Source organism: Crinia signifera, chromosome 7 (genome assembly GCF_055691185.1).
Source record: "Crinia signifera chromosome 7, ASM5569118v1, whole genome shotgun sequence".
In the NCBI taxonomy this organism is placed as follows: domain Eukaryota; kingdom Metazoa; phylum Chordata; class Amphibia; order Anura; family Myobatrachidae; genus Crinia; species Crinia signifera.
Window position 1 is genome coordinate 183,529,757 of NC_139223.1, and position 15,127 is coordinate 183,544,883.

General features: G+C 44.5%; 1 protein-coding gene across 1 annotated transcript in view; it reads left to right on the forward strand.

Annotated features, from left to right (window-relative positions):
* The window catches only part of IFT54 (intraflagellar transport 54), a 31,292-nt gene that overhangs the window by 3,675 nt on the left and 12,490 nt on the right, over nt 1–15,127 (forward strand). The window contains exons 3-13 of the mRNA XM_083154590.1: nt 1,172–1,333; nt 2,290–2,433; nt 4,528–5,085; nt 6,693–6,770; nt 7,877–7,958; nt 8,874–8,894; nt 10,184–10,250; nt 12,392–12,472; nt 13,637–13,763; nt 13,852–13,888; nt 14,959–15,026. Coding sequence (XP_083010716.1) covers nt 1,172–1,333; nt 2,290–2,433; nt 4,528–5,085; nt 6,693–6,770; nt 7,877–7,958; nt 8,874–8,894; nt 10,184–10,250; nt 12,392–12,472; nt 13,637–13,763; nt 13,852–13,888; nt 14,959–15,026 — 1,425 coding nt within the window. The remainder of the gene's footprint in view (nt 1–1,171; nt 1,334–2,289; nt 2,434–4,527; nt 5,086–6,692; nt 6,771–7,876; nt 7,959–8,873; nt 8,895–10,183; nt 10,251–12,391; nt 12,473–13,636; nt 13,764–13,851; nt 13,889–14,958; nt 15,027–15,127) is intronic.

The window sequence follows — 15,127 nt, forward strand, 5'->3', positions numbered from 1 at the left end:
ACATGTTCATAATAATGTGTTAAATAACTCGTTTTATAATCACATCTGCCTGTATTATGTGCACTATCTGTTTGGTTTGTGTAACTTATGTGGCGTCCTATTCGGTTTTATTTTATAGCTGAAGACATGGCACATACACATTCCTGAGCTATCTATTACATGGCAACCTCAACATAAACTGATCTGCCGTTGCCCAGTTACAGCAGAACACAAGGGCCAGCCACATTAGTGTGAGGCAGCCAGGGCAGTGTGGTCAGAATGTCATAGCTGCCAGTTTGTAGTGTATACATAGATGTGGGTGTGATATTTGGGCTACCTATTCAATTCCTGTGTGAGTCATGTTCATTGGTTATGAATTGTTTCATGGAAACCACAAAGAACTATGCCATGAATAAGGAATCTTGCACAAAGGTGTAAATTGAACAAAAAAATATGAACTTCTTTTACTATTTTTCATCTATGGGTGACTTGCATGTACGTTAGTTTGGTCCGGTCAGGATAAAACAACCTGACACCGGTCATTTGAATTTTCATAGCATCACAGAGTACTGATCTTGGGGAATTCGTGTGGTTTTCAAAAGAAAAACACAGGGGTATATTCAAATCGAATCCGTGCCTGTGTTCGACACTGTGCCGTTTTGCCAGCATTCGCGAGTTGAATCCAAGCGTTCCGATATGCTGTTTTCAGCTATTCAATACAAAACCTATTCCACACGCCCCCCGCCGGAACGGGACCAATCTGACGTATTGTGGGTGGCGGCGGATTCACCTTCCCACACTTTTCTTCCTGCACTCACTTGTGCAACCACACAGCCCAGCAATCACCATTGCTGGGCTTTGTGGTTCCACAGGTTGGGGTGGCTGAAGTTACTAAAGTTAATGGCTGATGTTCTCCCTGAAGTCTCAAACGCACGAGTGGCTTTGGTGAAGTGAAACTGGGTAAAAATGAACCGTGGTTAATTTCCTTCCCACAGCAGATGGAAATAAATAAATTAAAATGATGTTCACACAATTTAAAAGAACTGTTACCTATTTCATACTTGCTAGGACACATCCAAGGTACATTGTTCCATAGTAAACGTAACCCTTCCCATAATCCAAAGATGGACGCTCCGTTTTGGTTGCTGCAAGTGACTGTGTAAATGAGATTGCCCTTGTATGTTACCCTTAGGATAAGGACGCCAAGATTAGCTTCCTGCAGAAGGCCATCGATGTGGTTGTGCTGGTGTCTGGGGAGAATCTCTCAGTGAAGCCAGCTCGGGTTGTGGCTGGGCACGAACCAGACAAGACCAATGAGTTCCTCCAAGCCATAGGGAAATGCTGCTTGAATAAAGTAAGTACCTGTTCTGTTTTGTGAGCAGCCATTGTCAGTACCATCAAATTGGCTCATAACTGACACTTTTCAAACACAGGGGAAGATAAAGTGGACATACAGTAGAAGATGATAATGCACCAGCCAATCAGCTATGTTTGAAAAATAACAGTTAGGAGTTGATTGGCTGGTGCATTATCACCTTCCGCTCTCTTTACCAGGCTTAATACATCTACCCAACACACTATAATATGGTTGTCAGACACTGATTGGTACGTTATCTCTGTCCACTTTATCTCTCTCCAACACTTAGTACATATACCCCTATATCATTCTGAGTTTGACACACAGATGTGAGTTCTATTCAGATGGGATGTTGCTATGGGCACAGATACAGTTGTTCCATATTTTCTGTCCTTGATTCCGATGGTCAGTATACTGACATTGGAATCCTGACTGTTAAATGCCCGACAGTTTCCCTTGTGGGGGTCCGCAACCCTTATAGAGGGAGAATAGAACCTGTAGTGAGCCTGCATTAGGCTTTGATTCGCTCGCCCCCTCCCCCCGTCAGCATACCGGCAGCTGGGATTCTGATGGTGGTATACTGACCGTCGGAATCCTGACTGTTGGGGCGATATACCACACCTGGTTACATCAGGGGGAATCTAGTATGAATATAGCACGGAGGTGAATGCAGTCACATATTTACAGTTGCTAAATTTCACAAATAGTTGGATTTCAGTTTTCTGGCACATTAATGATGTTGATAAATAAATTAAATGAAATCATGTTTTCATATCAAAATCTCAGGAGGGGTGATTCGCTCTTCTAGCCTGTGTATAACGTATAGTAGAATAACTGTTCCTTACATATAGTGCCCTAGTGGGTTACTGATTGGCAGCCAAAGAGAGGGCAGCGAATCTGGCAGTGGCACTTCCCTGCCGTGTGGAGCTAACTGTTTCCTCTTGTTCACCCAGCTGTCCAGTGATGACGCAGTGAAAAGGGTTTTATCAGGGGAAAAAGTGGACCTCAAAGGGAAGCCGCCATCAATTTCCAAATCACAGGACAAGGAAAACCGAGAGGCAAAGGATGAAGAAAGGAGGAGTCAGAGGGAGAAGGAGGTGTGTGTGTGTGTGTGTGTGTGTGTGTGTGTGTGTGTGTGTGTGTGTGTGTGTGTGTGTGTGTGTGTGTGTGTGTGTGTGTGTGTGTGTGTGTGTGTTGGATTATTATCTGCCAATGATCTGAAGTTGGTAATGTATGATGGAATAGTCTTGAAAATGGTATAAGAACTATAAAGAAACAAAGAGTGGATACGCAGGCAGGATGTAATAGACCACGAGTCTGGCAGTCATGCAGTACGCCAGTCGAACTCTGAGGTTTTTTTTGCTTAGTTTTATTTACAGGGGCAATCCGTTACAAGGCAACATTATGCCTTGTAAATGATTGCCCCTTTAAAAAATGTCAGAGTTTGTCCGGCATCCCGCACAGCCCACAGACTCGCAGACCATTATATCCTGCCCATAGATAAAGAAGTGATGTAGGCTATATAAGAAACAAAGTGGTGGCACAGCGCTAGTTTGAGGAGGAATAATAACCATGGGATTAAGAATTCATTTTAATTAAAACACACAAACATTCATTACATAGAAAATGACGACATATAAATCAAGGTATTTATAATAAAATAATCTCACTGTCAGGATGGATATCAAAGGCACCGAGGATTGGAAACTGTATTGAGATTCCTATTGGTGGATGGAGGTAATGTTCATCATTTTTTTTGTAATCCAATGATGGAGATGTTGGAGGGGGAGTTGTATCCTTTCCGTTCTGGAAATGTCCCCTTTTGGGTATCAGAGGGAATCAATGTGGTGGGTAGTGACTGGATCCAAGGGGTCTCAATGTCCTGTGGTCAATGGGGATTGGACCGCACTGTGCTTCAATCCGCTGACCTGCTTTTATTCCACTTGTCTGGTATCCCCCAAAAATGTCCGAAAGTGGGTACAGGGGGGTGGGCTAGAGACCTCTTAATGGGGGCCCAGGGGGATTGGACTGGAACAGGTGGCTATGATGGACAGGCTGCACCCGGAGGATTTCCTCTATCAGTAGTCCCTGTTGATGGAAAGTCTCAGTAGGTGGCCAGTGTGGTGAGGCTCACCTGGAGATGCTGTTCTCTGAGATATGTCCCAAGTGCTGATAAGCTGGTCCAAAGAGGAGTATTCCCAGCTGCACTGGTGGCAGTGTGTGTGTGGGGGGGGGGGGGTGATGCGAGGTGGCTGATTCCAATCCTGAGAGTGGAGGGGTATAACCTGACGCGTTTCACCAGTTCAACTGGCTTTATCAAAGGTGATCCTCTGACTGCTGGAGCTCTATATTTATAGTGTAGCCAATATGGCTGCTAATTGCTCCCAGCTGTGTGGATTCTTGACATGACATTCATTTATAAACAGATAAATATAGTATATATGTAAGCTATATAAACTGTTGGTACATTAAAATTTGTCCTCTCCGTTACAACTAAACGGACTGTACACTACATTAACTGCACAGTGGAAACAAGGGCTGACATGTTGGAAGCCTGGATATGGGTCTTTTAACTAAGGAGCAAAGGAAAGTTGCTGGTTATTATATAGTCTAGATAAGTTGTTCTCAAACTTGGTCCTCAGGACCCCGCACAGTTCAAATTTTCCAGGTCACCTGGCAGCTGCACAGGTGTACTAATTACTCTTTGACACATTTTGAAAGAGCCACAGGTGGAGCTAATTACTTCACTTGCAAATCTTTGAGGAGACCTGGAAAACATGCACTGTGTAAGGTCCTGAGCACTGAGTTTGAGAACCTGTGGTCTAGATGGCTATACAAATGGAGCCAGCCTCAGCATGCCAGTGCGGCATATCCATAGCGCTGGTGGGGGGTGTGGACGGGGACATGTGAGAGGCTCACTCCCTCACCCAGTCGGCAGGGAGCGGGGACCGGGTGCTTCCCTGCCCATCTGCTTCACGGAGACAGGCAGGGAGTGGCCAGTGAGCGGGGGGAGACAGGCAGCGGCGGGAGACGGCTGCATGGGGCTTCCGTCCGAATGGGGCATGCAAGTCTCTCGTACACGCACACCACATTCTGGCAGATGGGCGGGGGATGGCGCATGGCGATAGAATCGCCAGGAGCCGCCCCAAAAAAGTCATGTCTAAATATTCTCTCCTTTTTCAATATTTTAGGACAGAAGAGAGCCTGAAATCCGTGAAAGAAGTGGGAGCAGAGACAAAATAGACAGGCAAAAGCTAAAAGAGGAAGAGCGAAAACACTCGGAGAGAGAAAGGAAGAAGGAACGGGAGAAAGTGGGAGAGACTGAGCGAGACGGTTTGCGAGAAGGAGAGAAAAACGAACGGGAAAAGAGCAAAGTTCGAGAATCCCGGTCAGAAAGCGAGAAAAACAGAAGTAAAGAAAAATCCGAGAATGACAGAGGCAGGGAGAAGGAAAGGCGAGGTGACGGAAGCCACGGGAAGGAGAGGGACAGAACCAGAGATAAAGAAAAAGTGAAGGAGAAAGATCCAGAGAAAGAGAGAGATCCTGAAGATCGCAACCGTGAAAGAGATCGAGAACATAGGGATCGTAACCGAGATAGAGATCAAGAAAAGTCACGAAGCCGAGATCACGATAAAGAGCGTAGAAGGGAGAGGGATCCAGAAAGGGCAAGAAGGAAAGAACGAAGGGATAATGAGCATCAGACCGGAAGAGAAGAAAAGCCACAAGAGGAGGAGAGGACAGAACGCAGGGTAATGCTACATACTAACATGTCCAAGCTTAGGTCTACTACAAAACGTTAACATTCACAATGTCCACATGGACATAAGGTTAAAATGTCAGCATAGTGGGGTATTCTGGGTAATTTTTATAACCTATAGTAGTACAATTTACAACAAACACAACAAAACATACATATGACACAGAAAAAAAGAAAAGCATATACCCAAATCTAAATCTGTTACATCTGCCCCACCTGCAGTTGAGCATGGTTTTGCATAGTTTTGTGCTATTTTGCTTGACCAAACGTGGATCAGATCCATAGGGCAGGAGGTAATGCCGCCTGAGTTGGGTGGCAGTACGGGATGCTGGACAAACTTGGACAATTTCACAAACGGGCAATCACTTTAAAAAAACATCCTAGTTCAGCCGACATCCCAGGCTCCAATGCGCATAGAGCCGCACATCGGACCTGATGTTAAACCCATGCCATCTGGTCCCTTTTCAACCGAAGTATTGCTGAAATCTGATAAAAAAGTGACCAATGACAGTAGAATCACCCTAGGGCAGGAATGTCCAAACTGTGGCCCTCCGGCTGTTGTGAAACTACACATCCCAGCATGCCTTGCCATAGTTTTAGCATTCCCTAATAGCAACACTGTGGCAAGGCATGATGGGACTTGTAATTTCACAGCAGCTGGAGGGCCATAGTTTGGGCATGCCTGCCCTAGAGTATGGGCACCTTTTAGCGTGCCTTGAGGACCCTGGTTGGGAATGCCTGCTATAGGTATTACAGCGGCAGGTGCAGGGAATGTAACTTACCTGCCAACCAATTACAAATTGGACAATACAGTCGCCAATAATGACTGCTAGATAGAGCCCTCAAGTTTGTTCTATTCTATTGATATGGATGCTGTCTTTTTTTTATTTATTTATTTTTTTAACTATAATTCCCTAGTTTATAAATTCACCTTGGATAGATTTTCATCACTTTGTGTTGTTCAAGAGCTCTCTTACAATCTAGCTCAGGACAGGCCAACCTGTGGCTCTCCAACCTGTGGTGAAACTACAAATCCCAGCATGCCTTTCCACAGTTTTAACACGCCCTTATAGCAAAACTGTGGCAAGGCATGATGGGATTTGTAGTTTGACCACATCTGGAGAGCCGCAGGTTGGCCAGGCCTGATCTAGCTGGTTTAAATAGTCTTTGGAACTCTGGTAATGTGTAATCTTTATTACCCAAATTGTGCCCATGTAACTCCATATTAAAAATCAGTCCGAGCTGGTTCAGTGTTATCTGTCAGACTGAAGCAGATTGTGCGGTTACTTACCTAGATCACAACATGTTGGATAAAATGTGGACCAAACTGTATCTGGCCCGTTTGGCTACGACAGAGGTTCTCAAACTCTGTCCTCACGACCCCATACAGTTCACGTTTTCCAGGTCACCCGACAGGTGCACTCCTTGCTCATTGACACAATTTAAAGATCCACAGGTGGACCTAATTAATTGTGATTCTGTGAGACCTGTAAAACATGCACCGTATGGGGACGACAGGACCGAGTTTGAGAACCTGGTGCCATGGACTCTGTTCCCCACTTGTCAGTGCTTTGTAAAACGCCATCTGTCTCTCAACAGCATAAAGCAACCGAAGAGTCTCTGAAGAAAACCACAGAAGTCTCGGAGAGGGAAAACCAATCTGTCAGCGATAAAGAGGTAGGGGTGAAGCCGTATTGTATTCTCGTACTTCCATATTCGATTTATCAAACGTTGTTGAATAATTGAAATTGTCTTAATGTATCTTTAAAAAAAATATATAATTATTCTACTTTTTCGCAGAGGAAATTTATTACAGTATGCAGTTTCAGATGTAAGTACAGAATATCTTGGCTACCGTTCATTCTAGAACCCTGCATCTTTTAACCTGTGCAATTCCACGTCCTTGCATGGGGTGTCTCTCTCTAGCACATGTCTGGTCTGCATATCAGTGCTGAAATAAAGACCATACTGTGTTAGAAGCACCACAGCAGAGAGCGAAATCCTAGGCATGGAAGAGATAAAAGATGCAGGGAGCTAGAATAAACTTTAAGGGCCAATTAATTTGTCCCCGTACACATCCCCTCGCATGCAAATGCAGGCAGATGGGTATCTGGCACATCTTTAGGAAGCACCTGTACTTTTTCTGTGTTCTTCATGGTGCCGCCATGGCAGGGACCTTGCACATGTTTGGCCTCAAGGTCTGGTAGGCGGCAGTGGTCGTATACTGGCTTGTTTTGAACAATCCAGCTAAAGATCATCTTCACGTAATCATACCTCCCAACACGACCCTCTCCAGGAGGGACACAATGCTCTATTTCTGGACTTTCGTCTTAATTTATAATGACCATCACCTGTGGTGAAACACCTTTTTTGCCCATTAACCGGTTTAAAACAGGTGCCGGCAATCATTAATTAAGAGGAAAGTCCAGAAACAGAGCATTGTGTCCCTCCTGGAGAGGGTCATGCTGGGAGGTACGGGTAATAAGAAAACTCTCGCCGGTGCCACTGTGTTGAATTATCCCGGTTCTATGGTCAGGGCTTAGGATATTACTAGACACTGCTGATGCTGTCAGATTGCAGGCATGTTTATGTCTTCTGGCTAATGGTAATTATTGCATTTGTTTTCACCTTGCCCGTGGAGCTTTCTCACATGGAAGAAGAGGTATATAACTATAGGACTGTTTATATCGTCTTCTAGGTTTAGTTTGTCTAAATAAACTTGTATGTAAATTAGAATCATTTTGGAAATCTCTTAAAATATTCCCATTTTGTTAATTACCTAGAAGCTTTCTGCTGCAACCAAAAGTGCTCGGCCGTCCGCATCAAAGCTAAGGGAGAGAAAACCTGCCAAACTGAGTGGAGAAGGTGAGTGTGAGTTGCCATGAGAATGGAGGGATTGGGACTACTAGGATGTGTAGGGTCCTTTATATATGTTGGAGAGATTTGACTTTACTACCTCCTTGTTTATTTCATTGTAAAACAATAGAATAATAAAACCCAATCTCTTTGTCATGTATAGTGACTATAGGTATACAGCTGAGTGTTGTTGGTGCTTTTTATCTTTTAGATAAATGTAATCTCCTGCCACTATTCCCAATGGGGGATATAGCTGCAGGGCCCTATTCAAGGCTGTCCTTCCACATTGAACAGGGTTCTCGGCAGAACTTTCCCAACTTTAGAAGCAGTCAGGCCCGTTCTGCCGGGAATGGCCGTGGATGTCGCGCTCCCGGCCACAGCTCGACGACCCGCAGTCGTATCTCGTGGCCATGCCCCCTTTTCAGCGTTCAGTAGGCGGGACATTGAATTCCGCCTGCCGATTACCAACACAGACGTGACCCGGGATTAATTATCCCCCAAAGTGTTAGTGCCAATGCAATGGATTTTAATGTAAACCACTATTATATGTATTTATGCAGTATTCACAAAATATACCAGATTATGCTGGGGTGCCCCCCCTCCCAGCCTGATTTCACCTCACACCTGCTTTTTTTTTTTTTTTTAAATGGGGCTGCAAACAAAACTTCAGCGAGTCCTGCGGGTACTTAGGTTTCCTCCCACAATCCAAAAATATACTGTACTACTAGGTAATTGGCTCCCAACAAAATTATCCCTAGATTTATGCGTGTGTGCATGTGGTAGGGAATATAGATTGCAAGCTCCACTGGGGCAGGGAACGATATTCTCTGTAAAGTGCTGCGGAACATGTGTGTGCTATGCAAATAACTGGTAATAAATAAATATTGGGCCAGGATGTAATTTCTTCTCTTTCTTGTATTTCAGGAGAGTCAGCCAGCGATGATGGTAAGATTATGCTTTATATTAAAATGTCACGATCACATTAGGGAATTGTCACACACTGATTCGGACACATTATTGCATATCAAATTAATTGGTGTGTATCCGATTAATCTTTTTTTTTGTCGCAGCACTTTGCGACTTAGGGTGGTATTCAATCTTTAACAAATCTAAAAAGTACACATAAGGATTGACCACAGCGCTGGAAAAATAGGTTAAGAGATTTTGTATGGGACGTGCAAGGTGGATTCTTCCAATCTGGATCACAAAAATATAACTTTCACGGATTTCTTTATAAATAACACAGTCTCTTTATTTAAAAAAAACAAACCAATAAAAATAGAAAAAAATTATGAAAAAAATTGATTCACAAATATTTTAAAAAACAAACAAATAAAACAGTTCCTTGTTTCACAGAAAAAAAATTGGTATACAACCTCTAACGATACTTCCATCCGGTGGAAATTATCATCCAGTTTTGACAAGAATAGGTGGAATTTACATTGGACCTATTCAATGTCAGTTTTTCCAAGTGTCGGAAAAGATTCTGACAAAGTCGAATCTGCATAGGCGAGTCCCGGCCATGATTGAATACCGACGGATGATATTTCCGAGATTGAATACACCCCCCCCAACACAAATTTGGGCAAAAGGACACTCTACATACAAGCCTGGCCTCACATGACTTGACAGGCCAAGAAGAGATGTTTGATGAAACTGCTGCAAAAGTCTAGAACAGGGATTGCTCTGGGACACCATCAGACAATAAAAATAATGACTGGACCCCAGCAAGTTACTGCAGAAGGTCATCACATCACACGTGTAGTCAGCAGACAGCACATACATGGCAGCATTGTGGGGGCACAAAATGATGGGAGGAGTCTAACATAACAGACAATTCAACAGATTTTTCAGACTCCTTGAATCCCTGACTGAGATTAAAAAAGTCATCAGCCTGATGGTCAGCAACATGGAGTCGCGACCCCATGTTGAGAAGGTCGGGACCCACAGTTTTAGAACCGCTGGTCTAGAAGGACACCTCTGTAGGGGTACATTTTGGGGTGTAAAATGTTGGGAGCGTAGTGTAAAGTGAAGGATAAAGGACTATTGAAATGTATTCTGAAAATAAGTAATGGATGTTTGGCTGTAATTTTATTTGTTTTAAATGAAACCTACACCCTATTTGTTTGTGTTACTTGGACCTTATAACTGCATTGTGCTGGCAGAAACGGTAGTTTTCCGGATTGTTTGCAGTTTACTACTGTGTTTATTATGTGGCATTCTTCTTATTTTAGAGGGGAGAACTGCAGAGCTCCAGAACGCTGAGAATAATGATGCACAGGATAATATTGCTGCACTGAGGTAAAAGCAGTCCGAGATATCTGGTTTAAGTAATGTACATGAATGGTTTATCCGTAGGTCAGTCATGGGCTATAGGCGGATCTTTGATCCTGGCTCAGACTGGGTGTTTGCTATAGCATATATCGCTTGTATGAAATGTCCGCTTATATGATATTACAGATCGCTGCCGCTGTCTTTGATTAAACTTTATAACAGATTTAGGACCTTATTCTGGCAGCCTTGCAAGTCCACCAATGGCCGCCCCCCTCGCACGCGGCGATCCCCGGCACGGCTGCCAATGGATGATTTGCATAATCATTCATTTGCAGCCGGGGAGAAATCATTGGATGTTCGGCAACCATCGAGTAATTTCTCCAGGGCTTGCAGATCAGAGACACCTCTATGGTGTCTGTATGTGCGAGCGCCCTGTGCGGGAAGCAGGCAGGCGGCTGACATCCGCCCATGAAATGCTGGGTGTTCCTATAGGCTGCGCCCTCTGCCCTGCTAGGTGCAAGCGGGACGGGGAACATGTAGTTCACCGTGCTCGCTTGCACCCTGCATCTGCTCGTGCATAGAAAAGCATCTACATGTGCGCAGATGCAAAACATCAGTCACACGTGCGAACGCATGGGAGACCGAATCAACTAGAATAATCCCCTTGGTAATTTGTGGCCTTTATGACAATTACAGGAAGCAGATATGGCCTGTGAGGTGCATCAGGTTACTTATCACTGTCATAGATAGAAATGTGCAAAATTTACGAAACCTTTTTTCGTCCGCATTTGCTGTGGCGGCCATTTTGGGGAATGAACTAAACTCCTCCGCTTTGTAGTTCTGGTTGCTTTCTCTCAGATTTGCTCTTTTTGCATAATAGTTGCCTCCAGATAGTATGTTGTTCATTTATTTTCTTTTAAAGTAAATTCCCCTGAAGTTAACTAAATTTGAAAGTTTAGTGTTGTAGTAACAAGCAGATTTCAATGTTCTCCTACCCACCTAAGTCTATCCTGTGTTGGAGAAACATCCTTATTTGGAAAGGGATCATTTTCCATTGTTGAACAAACTCAGAGTGAACACTCCCTTTCCCCATCCGTTTGGTTAATAATAATAATTATTATTATTATTATTTTTTATTTTTATTTTTTCAAATTGCTTGACGTGTTTTGTGGAGGCTCTAGTACTATTTGTATTTCCATAATCTGACAAAAATTGAATTGTCTAGATCAGTGTTCAAAGCAGAAAGAGCAAATAGATTGTTAGAGACTAATGGAAAAAATACATAAATCTCAAAACACAGCCTGTGGTTCGTGCACTCCGGCTGCGTAATTCTGTGGAACACTAGATCAACAGTTTCATAATAACTATGGTGTGTATATGGCAGAGGTATTCAACTCCAAGTGCTGTGGAACTACAAATCCCAGCATGCCCTGCCACAGGTTTAGCATGTCCTAGAATCAACACTGAGGCAGGGCGGCCCTCGCTTGAGTGCTGCGTGTTGCGTACACGTGATGTGGTCTTTGGTCCCCCCCCCCCCCCCCTTCTATAGGATAGGCACATGCGCCTTGCTGCACTCAAAATCTAGTGCCGGACCCCCACCCCTTCTCTGCGCCCAGCACACTATTTTATCCTCCCACCATGCCCTAGTGGGTGGTAGGGCATGAAATACCGCCTGTCGGCACATGTCGGCAAAAAAAAAAAAGTGAAGAACCCCAGGTTGATCTTTTGACTGTCGACCTTCCCTGTGTCGGCATAATGACCATGTCGACCTAATGCTTGTTGAACTAGTGACTGTATACCTTTGTGAGTTCCGTTTCTGTTGCTGTCTTGGGAATACTTGGACATAGGGCTATGTATAAGAAGCACCAGTTTACCACCGGCAGGTTTGGCTATTGCGATTTGTGTTCCCTGTCCATTACTTTTTTAGTATTAGTGTCTCGCCTATTACACACGAGGACCCGGGCCTCTATGTAGAAGTCCTCTTATGTTAGGATGTATTAGTTAAGTCGAGTAACCATACTTTAATAACTGCTCGAAAGTTGAGTTTGTCTAACTGTGTAAATAATACAATGATTAATACATTGCATTGTGTAAGAAATGTCACTATGTGCCTGTGCTGTACGATGAAGGTCTGTGTAATCCTATGTGATATTCTTTGTCTATTGCAGGAGGATCCCTCGACCAGGAAGTGCGCGGCCAGCACCGCCAAGAGTGAGACGACAGGGCAGCACGGAAGTTGTACCTGAAAGGTGGGGACGCCTTAACCAGCATTGTTTTATATAGACACACATATATACATATTCAGTGGCCTCTTTATTGTTTACACATGCACTTAGTTGTAAATCATGTGGCAGCAACTAGTGGTCTGGAAATATGACAGTTAGTGATGACTGCACCTGTGCACCAGCTAGGTGGTCTGGAGAATGGGACAGTTAGTAATGGCTGCACCTGTGCACCAGCTAGGTGGTCTGGGAAATGTGACCGTTAATAATGACTACACCAGCTAGGTGGTCTGGGGAATGTGACCGTTAATAATCACTACACCTGTGCACCAGCTAGGTGGTCTGGGGAATGTGACCGTTAATAATGACTACACCTGTGCACCAGCTAGGTGGTCTGGGAAATGTGACCGTTAATAATGACTGCACCTGTGCACCAGCTAGGTGGTCTGGGGAATGTGACCGTTAATAATGACTGCACCTGTGCACCAGCTAGGTGGTCTGGGAAATATGACCATTAATAATGACTGCACCTGTGCACCAGCTAGGTGGTCTGGGGAATATGACCATTAATAATGACTGCACCTGTGCACCAGCTAGGTGGTCTGGGGAATATGACCGTTAATAATGACTGCACCTGTGCACCAGCTAGGTGGTCTGGGAAATGTGACCATTAATAATGACTGCACCTGTGCACCAGCTAGGTGGTCTGGCAAATGTGACCATTAATAATGACTGCACCTGTGCCCCAGCTAGGTGGTCTGGGAAATGTGACCATTAATAATGACTGCACCTGTGCACCAGCTAGGTGGTCTGGGAAATGTGACCATTAATAATGACTGCACCTGTGCACCAGCTAGGTGGTCTAGGGAATATGACAGTTAATAATGACTGCACCTGTGCACCAGCTAGGTGGTCTGGGAAATGTGACCGTTAATAATGACTGCACCTGTGCACCAGCTAGGTGGTCTGGGGAATGTGACAGTTAATAATGATTGCACCTGTGCACCAGCTAGGTGGTCTGGGAAATGTGACCATTAATAATGACTGCACCTGTGCACCAGCTAGGTGGTCTGGGGAATGTGACGGTTAGTGATGACTGCACCTGTGCACCAGCTAGGTGGTCTGGAAAATTTTGCTTGTTGGTAGATGTTATACACCATATATTATGTTCAATCATCCATCTTGATTTAGGGTCAGCAGCGGAAAGGGAATATCCAGCGTGATTATGGACAAGCAAAAAGATGATGCGGATGACGACAATGAGTTTGTGGTGGGGGAAGCTCCTCCTCAGCTGTTGGACATGCCCGATATGCAACTGGTAAGTGTGATGGGCAAGGGGGCCTATGTGCTCTGATAGATGAGATGGGGTATGTGACCGACAAAGTGAACCTGTCTTCTCTTTGCAGCAGCCAGAGGTGGATCTCACTGGGGATGAGAATCACGGTAAGAGCTGTCTGATTGGTTCGTATTCCTGTTACAAGGATCACAAACCATGCAGACTGTATAGAGATCTTATGGATTCATCCATTGCATTTTAAATCAGATTACATTAGAATTCGCATATCTAGCAAGGAATTTAATAGAATGGAAATGTTGGATTGGTTCTCACCTATTGGTATCTGTTCTGGCTGAGAACTGGGGATACATACTATACATCGAAAGTCACATGGACGGTAGCACTATGCCTTCACCACAATGTCATCACCACAATGTCAACAGTGTTACTTGAAGCATTTTACCAGTGCTGGCAGTATATCTTTTGAATCGTGCTGCTAAAGTACAGGTACACACACACTGACACACACACACACGCACTACTACGTGGCCCTTCCACCTAGCTGCAACCAGCTGTAGAGCAGAATCTTGATGACCTGCCACATTGGGGACGTCTATGGAAAGGAGGAAGTATAAAGGTTAAAGTAGGATGTCCACATTACAGATTGCTAGAACTATGGGGCAGGTGTAACAATGAGTAATACATGGTGACAATTAGAAGTTGATTGGCTGGAGCACCATTTATCATCTAATAAGAATATAGCCGCATACACACCAGGCGACATTGGTCACAATATCTCTCAGAAAGGGCTTTCTGAGTGGTATTGTGACAGGGAGTGTGTACGCTCCGTCATTAACGATGCGCACGCCCACGCGTCGTTAATTACCCCCTACCTCATCCAAGCATGTCTGGACGAGGGAGGTTATCATAAATGACGGCCATGCTGCAACACGGCCGTCACTCACCTCGGAGCAGGCATCGGGAAGTGTATATGGGATGCCTGCCCCCCCGCCAGCGATATCAGTGGTGGGGGGGCATTTCTTAGTGTGTATGGGGCTCAACACTCATTGCCTAATCTGCCCCATGACTGTTAATGTCTTTGTCAAAAAGTGGTTAGTTTGGGGGCAGTGCCACCAAATATGAAGAAAGACGCCATCTCCTTCCCAACAGGAGCACAAGGTGGGGACACTTGTGCTTTGTATATTGTTCTTTCAAGTTTGGTTCTCTTATTTTACAGGCGGTCTTGTTAAGAAAATCCTAGAGACCAAGAAAGACTATGAGACCAAACCTGATGCCGTCAATAAGGTATGCCAGCAAATGAGGCAGACATTTAGGGGGGTATTCAATGTCTGTCGTGCTCCCGCAGCCATCTCCCGATGAGGGAGATGGCTGAGGGGCCCTATTCA